Genomic DNA, 11,610 nt, shown 5'->3' with positions numbered 1-11,610 from the left:
AGTTTTAAAAGAAAAACAGTGTGGTGTTTGATGCTTACCTGCTCTGTAAGTAATGAATCTGCATATCCAAGGCTGCACTTCCCTGCACGTGCCTGATCTCGTCAGCTAAGCAGGGTCAGGCCTGGTTAGAATTTGGATGGGAGACCACTTGGGAATACCGGGTGCTGTAGGCCTATACCATAGTCTTTCCAGACTGAAGGTTGCCAACCATCTCCCTACACTGAACACTATCTCCCGATCTTGTCTGATCTCGGAAGCTAAGCAGGGTCAGGCCTGGTTAGTACTTGGATGGGAGACTGCCTGGGAATCCCGGGTGCTGTAGGCTTCTACCATAGTCTTTCGAGACTGAAGGTTGCCAACCACTTCCATTCATACCTGGGAAGATGCTGAGCAACTGGATGCTCCTTTTCGGAAAGGGGAAGGGAACAGGAACCTAGGCACTGTTTTATTTTTTTAAGGGGGGGGTATATTTCAAGGAAACAGTTGTTGTAGTATGTTTAGCCATAACTTTGTGGCTAGCAGCAGTGCAGCTATTTACTTGTTAGTTAATTGAATCTCATTATCCAGGGGCTTTTAAATCTCTGGCTAAAGCAAGATAAAGAACCTCCTGGATAATTAGGGACTCTTGATTAGTCTCTGTGTTCAACTGCACAATTCTATTTTTTAAAGTGAAACCATCATTGGATATACAGAAGTCAACGAAGTCTGAATTTACAGTGAGCTCTTGATAAAGATATTGTAATAGGGCTGCACTCCCCTCCTGGGACGCAGGGCTGCACCAAACTGTGGCATCCATTGTCAAGTTTCCCTAGAATTCTAACATTTCAGTCACAGCTGTGCCGTTCTGGATCCTCTGGGACTGAGCAGGATTGGGGCTGCAAGAGGGTAAGCTAACCTCTTGCATAATTGGCAGGGTAATGTAAACGAACAAAGCAGCTCTCTGCAGCTAGGAGCTTACAGTCTACATTTCAGCAAATGGGGTTGAGAACCGAGGAACCAGAGTGGATGATGCACAAGGGTGACTCTTGTCCATTCATTCAGGAATGTTCTGGAAATCTGAACCCCCTGCACCCATATGATTTTGGTATGATTGTGGATTTCCACAGTCACTTTCTCTGTGAGTTTCTTTTTATGTTTGCCTGCATGACTTATGAGCCGCTTACAAGCACAAAACGATGGGTTTTTTCTTTGTTTTTTTGAGACACTGTCTTTTTATAATTGCTTGTTTTGGGATATGCTGAGGGTGGCTTCTTGGATGTCCCCAGAAGCTATGTAGTGGATATTTAGAAATGTAGAAGAGTCTTTCTGAACAATCAAGGCACTATTAAAAAAAAAAAACACAGCCCTTTTGTATATAAATATACAAAATGACCATTTTCATTGGTTACTTCATACATATAAAACATTTGTGGTCTCAGTGTACACTTGTACATAATGCAGAAGAGGAGTTTTTCATGTGTCCAAATTTTCACAAGTGGAGGGTGTGCCAAAAACTATTCCCTCCCTTTTTGCAGGTGCAATGGGTTTTAGCAGTAACAACCCCCCCAATCCCCTTGCTACACACAAATATTTATTTCTGCTGCATCTTGGGAAGAGCAAACTGTAGTAGTTAAATAACCAGATGTGGGGCACTCTGTCCGGTTTAAGTGGCTTGTTTTGTTTTTGTAAATTGCATTTCTCTGAAGACTTTGTATGGACTCTTGTTTTGAAAATGATTGCTAAGATGACTAAAAATGAAACTAGAAAATAAAATTATTTTTCCAGTTTAATCAGTTGTGCATTTGTCTTTCTTCTGCGGTTGATGATTCATCAGCAAAAGCTGAATCGATTTGCATGGAGATTTTGAGTGTGTAAAGCACTCCACATGTGTTTGCTTGATGGTGGGATTATTGTATGGGCAGTTGTAGTACAGATGGGGAAGACTGAGGACAAAGGAAAATAGGTTACCTAAAGGTCATTTGGTGGCAGAGGTGAAATTCAACCTAGGGAGAGACTGATTCACCGTTCGGTGTCGTATACCCTACACTTTCTTATTTGTGTGCCAACACTACTGTACCAGGTGCTTACTAAAGCATGGCCCGATCCTAGTTTCTGGAGCAAACACAAACCATAGTTTGCTAATTTAGCCAAAACGATACCAGGAAATGAATGCAGGTTTGCAGTGTGCAAAGCAAGGAAGAGGGATTGTGTGAGCCTCAATACTTTGTCATAGAGGCACCAAACCATTATTTCAGATTATGTCTAAACCAAGCCAGAGTTGTTTATGTAAGCCAGAGTCTGTGCCCCAAGGTGCTAGCTTTCTACATTTTGATAGTAGGAGAGTTGATAAAGAAGAGACAGGCAAAATCAGCAAAGAATAAAGAAATTCATTATTCCGGGAACGCAAGCCTTTTAAAACCACCGGTCTCCTTGGTATTGCTTTAATGCTGCTATCATTCTTTTCCCAGCAGTAAAAACAAGACCCATTTTGTGACTGAGTGCTTACAAACACACTTCAGTACAAGCCAAGGGTGAGGCACCAGAAGTGTTGCATCAGAGTCCCAACAACACCCATTTCCTTGTTCTCTTCCAGGCACAGTTGGACGAGCCAAATTTTGCCTATAAATCTCTAAACGGCTTCAGCCCAACCTCTAAGCATGCTGAGAAGTTGGTCTCCTCCCTTTGGGATGTTTCCTTGCAACCTTTGATGTTCTCAGGGTAAGGAGCGGCTGCATTTGGCAGACAGGGACAGGGGTCTTGGACCAGTTGTCCCAATCTTGCTGCAGCTGCTGCTCCCCTCCGCGGCAGCTGCCAAATCACACAGCAAAAAAGTCCTTCATGGACAAAAAGCAGAGGCCAACCACTCAAGGAGACACCAGAAATGTACTTGGAAACGACACTGTAGGGGCTGCTTATCGAATACCGTGGGCATTTGGCACACAGCACCCGGCCTTCTCTGCCCAGAAGGGAATGTTGCTTGGAAGGATGGAGCGCTGCCTGTCATCGTTCCTTGCAAAGCTGCGCGTCGGCCTCTTCGGCATTCTCGAGCATCATGACCGCATCTTCCAGCACGCCCTCCGGGTCTGCCAGTTCGATCTGAAACCGAGTGCAATAGAGAGAGACATGCTGAGCAGAGCCAAGTAGCTGTGTGGCCTGTGAAACCAGCCAGGGGAGGGCTAGTCCGTAGGCAATTTCCATTTTGCCCAAGGACAAGCTGTGTGCCGTCAGGGGATCATTGGCTGGTGACGATTCAAGTTCCGGACACTAAGTCTAGGGAGTGGAGTTGCCAGTTTGCTCCAAATGACACCGTTGGTCTCCTCCACACTTCTGCGGCATTCCTTTGCAAAAGTGGAGAGAGGAGTGGCCAAGGCAAGTGGGTTGGTGTTGGCAGGGAACCAGCATCCCCTGAATTGTCCGTCGTGTGCATGGGCAACCCAGGCTGATGTTGCTCTATGTTTGCTTCTGCACCTCCAAAATGCCTGCTCAGTTAGCCACCTGTGCAAAAATATTCCTCCCTGCTCTTCCTGGAGACCTCCAGTTTGCTGAGTGGGTCTCTCCCTCTTTCCCTGGGCCCCGGTTATATCTTGTTCAAGAAGCAGAGCAGAGCAAACGCCGCTAGTCTCCAGGGCTCTCTCTTCCAGAAGAAATCAGAGCACCCTGAAGATCCCACTGCCAGGGGGAAGAGGGAGCCTGAAACCCTTTCTCAGGACACCAACTCGGAGAAAAACAAAAGTCTGACATAAGTGGATTGTGCAAATAAGCCCTTGTAAGGCGAATAGCTGAAGTGCCTGCCTTCCAGCCATCCTCGATTGCTTCTCTGCAATTAGCTTCAGGATGCCTTTGGCTGGATTTTTTTCGTCCACATAGCAACCAATTAAGGGTTATTTATTATTTAGGCAAGGCCCCAGGCTGTGCTTGACGGCAAACTTATCACAAATAGGCCAAGCCTGGGACACTGAAGCCACTCAAGGCGCAAAAGAGGGGGAAGGAAGGGGAGAAGGCAGATGCAACCACAATCCAGTCCTCCTTTGGGGCTGGAGTCAGGCCAGCCTTGCTGGCTGCGGCATCTGCCTTGGAGAAAAATTATGCACAGAGAGAGAGACAAGCCCTGGCAATGCTGCAGCACATATAAAATTGGGGGGGATCATGTGGGATTAAGTTTGCTTAAAACAGGAGATTTCCCCCTCCCCATGTATGTTGATTACTGTTGGTTGCAAGGTTGTCAGATTTGATTGTGCTGCTTTTTTATTTGTTAATAGGCAAATTAACAGCCCTAGCAAATCTTGAACAGCCCTGCTAATTTATACTTGAAGGGCAGCCCACCATTAAGTAGTTGGCTCCAGTGGGTGTGTTGAAAAGCCACTGCAGTTTTGGCTGCAGGAGAGAAAAATCAGGTGTCTGCTCTCCAGACCGTGGGGTTGTGGCTCTAGCCATTCTCTAGCTCTGTGGAGCAGACCTGGACTCTGACCTGGAAGATTTTATTTCAGGTTGGGCTGTACCACATGATGTAGGCTGGCCTATAGCTGTCAACAGACAAGCTTTGCAGGCTGTTTCCCCTGCAGTTTCCTTGTTTGGCCAGAGCTTGGGGGTGGCATTCGACTGAAATCCAAGAGCCCTGAAACTCTTGCGCACTGATCAGTGTGTTTTCCCCAGCATGAGTTTCTGCGGGCTGCCATCTGCTTCCCAAAAACGTTATGCTGCTAAACTTTTGTTAGTCTTTAAAGTACTACAAGCCTCTTTCTGCTGCAACACACAAATACAGCAGCCGAATTTGTCCATTTAACGTCTCTGATGCCAGGCTCAAGAACCTCTCAAGTCCTGATGGGGATCTGATGATTGCAAGGGTTACCAACTGATCAGGACAGGAACAGCCCAGGCTGCTCCTGTGCTTTAAGAGCACTTTGATCTGTGGGCAGACAAGCTGTTGAATCTTTTCAGAGCATGGAGACAAACATAATTATCATCTGCAAATGTCTGCAGTGCCTGTTGTTGTTAAAGGTGCAAGAATGGGTCAATAGAAAAGTTGGCAACCGGAGCAAGTGCACTTCCCTGTGCAAGTGTTTGCTCATTTTAAGAGAAAATGTACATTAAAAAGGGGAAATATAACATAATCCACAATGTTTCTAGGCACAAATGTCAGGACTTAATCAGCCAGCACGTTACCTTTGGGATGGGGTACTGCGTAGGCGTGGGAGCTCCATCGCGTCCAAAGTCAATCATGGTCCCACATTTGGGGATATCTGCTACCCAGAAACCCTCAAAGAGCTGCCCGCTGTCCAAGTAGAAGAACTTCCCAGGCCCATGTTTCTTGCCATCCTTCCAGCCACCTTCGTATCGATTTTCATTTTCTGCAGTGACACAATTTGGGGTTAATGTACAGAGAAACAGGCGCACTTTTGTCCAGGTTTGTGCTGCATCCGGCACAAAAGGAATTTTTTTCAGCCTGGATAATGTTAAAGCACTGAGGTTACTTGGTGGTCACAATGTAAACCTATATAGGAGAAAAATGTAAACACTGACTGTGACTAAAAAAAAAGGGGGTTAATGCTGAGTCTCCATGATTGTACACCTGTGAAAGTAAATGGTACAATAGGATTGGGAAGGAGCTTTGGGGCTGAAACGACTAGCCCAAGATACCCCCCCCCTCCGAGGTCCACAGAAGAGAACAAGGAATTACATCACTGATGCTGCGGCGACTAGTACTCACTCAGCCTGATCATCCCTTGTCCACCCGGCTTGTCTTCGGCCCACTGGCCTTCGTAGATAGACCCATCCTTGTAGTACATCCTTCCCCAGCCATCTCTCTTTCCTCTGCTCCACTCCCCTTCGTAATATTCTGCATCTGAGTAAAACTTGATTCCGTAACCCTGAAATGACAGGGTGATTATCCTTTTCTCGCATTTGTTCTGGCCCTGCGGCTGCTGTCCCAATGCACACATTTAGTAGCAAGTCCCACAGAACTCCATGGGGCTGTAATTCAATAATAACAACAAAATACAAAGATTTACAAACAGAAGTTGAAAGGCTGTGGCAGAAGAAGACCAAAGTGATGACTGGCACCCTCGCTGCTATTCCAAAACACCCTGAAGAGCACCTGAACAGCATCAGGGCCACAGAAATTACCACCAATCAACTGCAAAAAGCAGCCTTGTTGGAAAGACACAGTTTGCAGCTGTATTTATTATATTAGAATAGAATAAAAACCAGGCATCCCAGGTCCTTGGAAAGGACTCAATGTCTGGATAAAACAAACCAGTCCATAACATTTACCTGACTTTGTGAAAATCGTAACAATCATAAATATGTACCACTTTTCAACCACAAAAAAGGTCACAAAGCCATTAGAAAGCAAAATAAATGAAAAGAGGGTTCCCTGTCACAAAATGGATTTACCATCTTTAAAAAAAAGAAGGCAATCAGTGGGAGAGGTGGGTGACCAGAGGATGTTTCTGCCTTCCTGAGAAATATAAGAGAATTGCCACATAAAAGTTCCCATTTTGCTTAGTTCACAGTTTGCATGTTGGAGCAAACTAGTTTCTGGCCCTCCGAGAAAAGAGTCCCTTGAACTCTAGAATGTGTCAGTTGCAAATGGCCAGGAGCTACTACAGCTTAGAGCTCTAGTAGCCTCCTTCCCTAGCCTTCTGATACTGGAGCAACCTGATTCCTGGCCCTCCGCTCACTTCCAGGGAAGTACGCTTTCGGAAGACAACACAGAAGAGCACAACTTACACACTTTTTGTCATTTTTCCACCAGCCCGCATACACTTTCTTATACTCTTTGGTGACAGGGTCAGGAAGGCTGTATGTCCCGTATCCATCTCGCTTTCCAAATTTCCAGTCGCCGCTGTATATCGCTCCTGTCTTCTTCCACCTCTGGGTGCCCTTGCCTGGTAGAGAAGGGACAAGTGGGGGAACTGCAGTAAGCCACCCTTGTGCTGTTCCTGGCGAGAATGTTGGTGCTTATCACTGCTGCTCACTTGTTGGTGATGCAACGTCCAAGTTGCATGCCACAAGAGAACAGTGGGTGTGCCACAAGACCGATGCCAATTGAACAGTGAGAGGTTTCTGAGTCCCACAATCATCCATGCACGATCTACACCTGTGGCCCTGCCTTGTTCCAACTTACCTCCACTTGGGGAGGGACTCAGCAATCAAATTAGCAATATTTCAGAGTGTCTTACCATGCTTCAGATTGTCCAGCCATTCTCCAGTGTAGTGATCCCCATTCACAGCATAGACAGTGTGCCTTAAGCCGCATTTCTGGGCTTTCCGATCCCATTCGTACCAAAGAGGGTCAACTGTCCGGGGATATTTAACAATGGGCATATTGTTCTTGTCTGCAGGGAAAAGGGGGGAAAACGAGAGAGAGAGAGAGAGAGAGAGAGAGAGAGAGAGAGAGAGAGAGAGAGAGAGAAGCCACACATTCAACTAGAAGTGCCTTTTCACCAGTTGCGTTTTATCACCTGTGTCATCCAGCGGCTGCTTTACGAGCCGGACCTCATAAATTAAAGTCACAGCAAAACAGCCATAGATAATATTAAGAAACAAGCAAAGCTCAGTTGCTGAAAAATGAGGTCAAGAGAGCAGGAGCACCTTTGAGAACTAGATGGCTGAATGTCGGATAAGCCAGACTGTGCTCTTGCCTCTCACCATTGGCTGGACTGCTGTGATGTCATTGGCAATCAGCTCCCTCTTCCTGGATCTCCAGAAGTTAAGCAGGCTGGCAGAAGGGGAGTACATCTTATTTCTAGCAGGCTAGCTCAAAGCGATATGTGCAAACACAAAGGCACCATGGCATCCTCTGTTATCTGGGCCTAATCGGTACCTGCATTTTTTCTTCCATGAGGCTAATAGCAGCTTTGATTGTCTGTTGGGGGAGGGAGGAATCAGATAAATGGCATAGGGGGAGGAGAAAGAAGGATTAAACACTCCTCAGCCAGAACCACTGCCCTCACCACATGCCTGTTCCAAAGTAAAAGAATAACCATTGAATGATCCAATTACAGGTGGTTTTGTGCTTAGGAGATTGTAAGTTCCTTGGGGCAGGAAGTCTACATCTTTGGCTCTGCTTCAGTCTGCTGTACTCAATAGATTAGCCTATGCACATTTACAGCACCATGTTACAAATGCAAGACAGGCTTCCTTAACAATTCCTCAGGTTATGGATGGAAGTATTCCTAGAGGTGAGACTTCCATTCGTCCCCTATTCCATGAGCAAACCAACCTGTCTGTGTGTTCCTTGGTGTGTACCATTCAGCTGAGCAGGATCTGGGCCACCCAGCTCAGGCTTCATGAGGTCACAGCGACATCACGGTAAGCCCTCAGGATGTGTTTATTGTGAGGCAGTGAATCTCCTGGGAGATACACCTGCAGCCTTATTCCCTTGGCCCCAGTGGGCATATTTGCAGTGCAACCCTGGGTATGTTTACTCAGAAGCAAGTCCCACCCCAGTGAGGATTGACCAAAAACCTCTATTTGCCTGAGGTCAAATCCTGCCCCCTTTATCCAGGACTTCCACTGCTCCCCCCTTCTCCCACTCCCTGGATTGCAAAAGGAAGAGAAGAATGAAGCAGAAGGCGCAGTCTGGAGGGGAGGGAGTATGGAGCATCTCCTATGAGCCTTGACATTTTGATGGATGTGATCCTGGAGATTCTTTTCCCCCCACCAAGAAATCTCATAAAGCTAAAAAGAACCAGACCTCCAGGCTTGCTTTCAGTCATCAGCTGATGCTGGTTCCTAGATCCAATCACTCTAGAACAGGGGTGTCCAAACCCCGGCCCCGGGGCCAGATGCGGCCCGCGGCGAGCCTCTATCTGGCCCGTGGCCAGCCTCTTGTCCCCTCAAAGCCTCTGGCCCACTTGACCGAACATGATTGGAGCTGTGCTCTGGTTGCATCTGGAGGGTGTTCTAAGGGCCAGAGAGATTGAAAGAATGAGCCCATTCATTCATTTATTCACTCATCTAAGTTCCATCTCTAATTTATTTATATAAATTTTATATTTAAATTTTTTTCTGGCCCTCTACACCTTGCCAGATATTTGATGTGGCCCTCTGGCCAAAAAGTTTGGAGTCCCCTGCTCTAGAAGGATGTGGCAGCAGTAAAGGAGGAGTTGGTATGGGACCTCCACCACACTAATCTTCTTCTGGTCCCAGGATGTTGAAGCACACACACCCACAGCTCACCATACTCAAGGGACAACTCTGATTATCACCCCAGTTGACCCTTATGGAGAGACTGGCCGCACCTACATTCCCAGGACTGTTGAATCCTTTTGTAAGCGAAGCAATTGCTCCACCACTGAGCAAACACACTACAATGCTCACCCATGGTTGAATGAACTCAGCGTTGAAAGCTCTCTGGAGAAGAGGTCACTGGACATCTGCAGAATTTATTCTATAATACAGAAGACAGAGACAGAATGCTTGTTGCTGTTGCAAAATTTGGTTCAGAACTATTACAAATGTTTTGAGTGGCTGACTGAAATCCTACTTGGAAGTAAGTGCCACTGTATTCAGTGAGACTTACTCTCAGGAAAGTGTGTATAGGATTGCAGCCTAAGATTTCTTTAACTGGGTGACAGCCCAATCCTATGCATGTCTACTCAGAAGTAAGTCCCATTAGAGTCAATGGGGCTTGCTCCCAGGAAAGTGTGGATAGGAATGGGCTGTGTCTGTGCTATTCAAAACCTATACTATAGTTTTAAATTAAATTCCAAAACACAATCAGTCCTAATCACATAAGAAGCCACAATATTGCACCTAGACTTTGAAATGATATGGCTCTGAACTTGCTTGTTTAAGAGGAGGCCACTGAGGGTGGCTCAAAAAGCTCTGTGATCTCATGAATCCGACCCTGTGCAAGAACTTCCTGGTGGATCGGGCCCTCAGAATGGAAATCAGGTACCCCGCAAAGGGAATCTGGGGCTGCATTCAAGGCCGCATTCAGCTTTCCCCTCTTGCAAGTCAGCGTAATTAGAGACTCACCTCGGTCTCTGGTGGAGCAGATCTGCGAGTTTCCAATGTGCTGGAAGTGTAGAGGCTGTGCTGAAATGTGGGAGGTGGACACAGCAGTGTTGGCCGTGGTGCGCTGGCACTGTCTGAGGTAGCCATAGCAACACGGGCAAGCCTACAGACAGCTCTGAAAGTTGCCTGCCCTTCTGAGGATTGTTGGACACACAGAAGTTGATCTTGTTTTGTCCACTCCCCAAAACCCCGACTTATAAGCAACAACAGCGCAGCTGAAGTTTTGTTTCTGTCCCTGGACTGCTCAGTGTGAGAATTCCCAGCCTTGGCCATTTTCAGTGTGCGCTGCATGGAGCAGCTGTGAGATTTCAGAAACATGCTTGCAGAAAAAATGGTTCTCTAGAAATGCATCACAAGGGGGAAAAGTTTGTACAATGTGCAACATTGTAATTGACAGCCTACCTGTGTGCAACTGAAATTATCTCATATTCTTCTCCAGGTTCATCTCCGCTTCCATTCAACTCCCCTTCTTCTCTTGTCTCTCTCGTGTCAATTTTAGATAGTGAGCACCTTGGGGCAGGGACCTGGCTTGTCATCACTGTACTTGTGAAGTGCCATGTATGGGGATGGCCCTATATAAACAACAATTATGAATACACACAACCACTCCTCCCCAAGCTAGATTTCAGTGAACTCCTCTGCACCTCCTCCAGCACTGAACAGATAAAAAGAGAGCCATGGCTCACAGTTTGGGAACCACTGCCTTTAAGCCCTTGGAGAAATAGTTCTTTTACTGAAACTTCTCATAACTGGTATCAATTCCCTTTGCCACACCTGAGATGTTACCAGTGGTTCTCAAACTTTAGCACTGGGACTCATTTTTTTAGAATGTTGGGACCCACTGGAAGTGATGTCATTAAGTGATGTCATGGCCAGAAGTTGTAGGAAAGTTGTTTGCCCGAGTTGCACTAAAGAGGCTCCAGGTACTTGCAGAGAGCGTCTATCCAGAATCGCAGTGCAGATTCCGAGCCAACAGGTCCACCACTGATATGGTATTCTCCCTTAGACAACTGCAGGAGAAATGCAGGGAACAACGACAGCCACTCTTTATAGCCTTCATAGATCTCACGAATGCTTTCGACCTGGTCAGCAGGGACGGCCTCTTCAAGATTCTCCCCAAGATCGGATGTCCACCCAGGCTCCTCAGCATCATCAGATCCTTCCACAAGGACATGAAGGGCACTGTTGTCTTCGATGGCTCCACATCAGACCCCTTTGACATCCGAAGTGGCGTGAAGCAGGGCTGTGTTTTTGCACCAACCTTGTTTGGGATTTTCTTTGCTGTCCTGCTGAAGCATGCCTTTGGAACTGCAACAGAAGGCATCTATCTCTGGACCAGATCAGACGGAAAGCTCTTCAACCTCTCCAGACTGAGAGCAAAGTCCAAAGTCCAGCTGAAATGTCTGCGTGACTTCCTCTTTGCCAACGATGCAGCTATCACTACCCACTCTGCCAAAGATCTCCAGCAGCTCATGGATCGTTTTAGCAAGGCCTGACAAGATTTTGGACTGACGATCAGCTTAAAGAAAACACAGGTCATGGTTCAGGATGTGGACTCACCTCCCTGCATTAATCTCTGCGCATGAACTGGAGGTTGTCCATGACTTT

At 46.6% G+C, this 11,610-nt stretch overlaps 1 protein-coding gene and 1 pseudogene across 1 annotated transcript; one reads left to right on the top strand and one right to left on the bottom strand.

The window, feature by feature from the left end:
- Nucleotides 1–202: 202 nt before the first annotated feature.
- On the top strand, nt 203–325 carry LOC136634960 (5S ribosomal RNA; annotated as a pseudogene).
- A 2,067-nt stretch (nt 326–2,392) lies between these two features.
- On the bottom strand, nt 2,393–10,010 carry MORN3 (MORN repeat containing 3). The gene is made up of 7 exons (XM_066609894.1): nt 9,964–10,010; nt 9,304–9,373; nt 7,161–7,316; nt 6,709–6,866; nt 5,687–5,846; nt 5,143–5,327; nt 2,393–3,075 (listed from the first exon to the last, which is right to left on the bottom strand). The coding sequence occupies exons 2-7, from the start codon at nt 9,305–9,307 to the stop codon at nt 2,980–2,982; spliced, it is 759 nt and encodes a 252-aa protein (XP_066465991.1). The 5' UTR covers nt 9,308–9,373; nt 9,964–10,010; the 3' UTR covers nt 2,393–2,979.
- Nucleotides 10,011–11,610: the final 1,600 nt, after the last annotated feature.

This window comes from Tiliqua scincoides, chromosome 14, assembly GCF_035046505.1.
Source record: "Tiliqua scincoides isolate rTilSci1 chromosome 14, rTilSci1.hap2, whole genome shotgun sequence".
In the NCBI taxonomy this organism is placed as follows: Eukaryota; Metazoa; Chordata; class Lepidosauria; order Squamata; family Scincidae; genus Tiliqua; species Tiliqua scincoides.
Note: the sequence above shows the minus strand (reverse complement) of the source record. Positions and strands in the feature narration are given on the sequence as shown.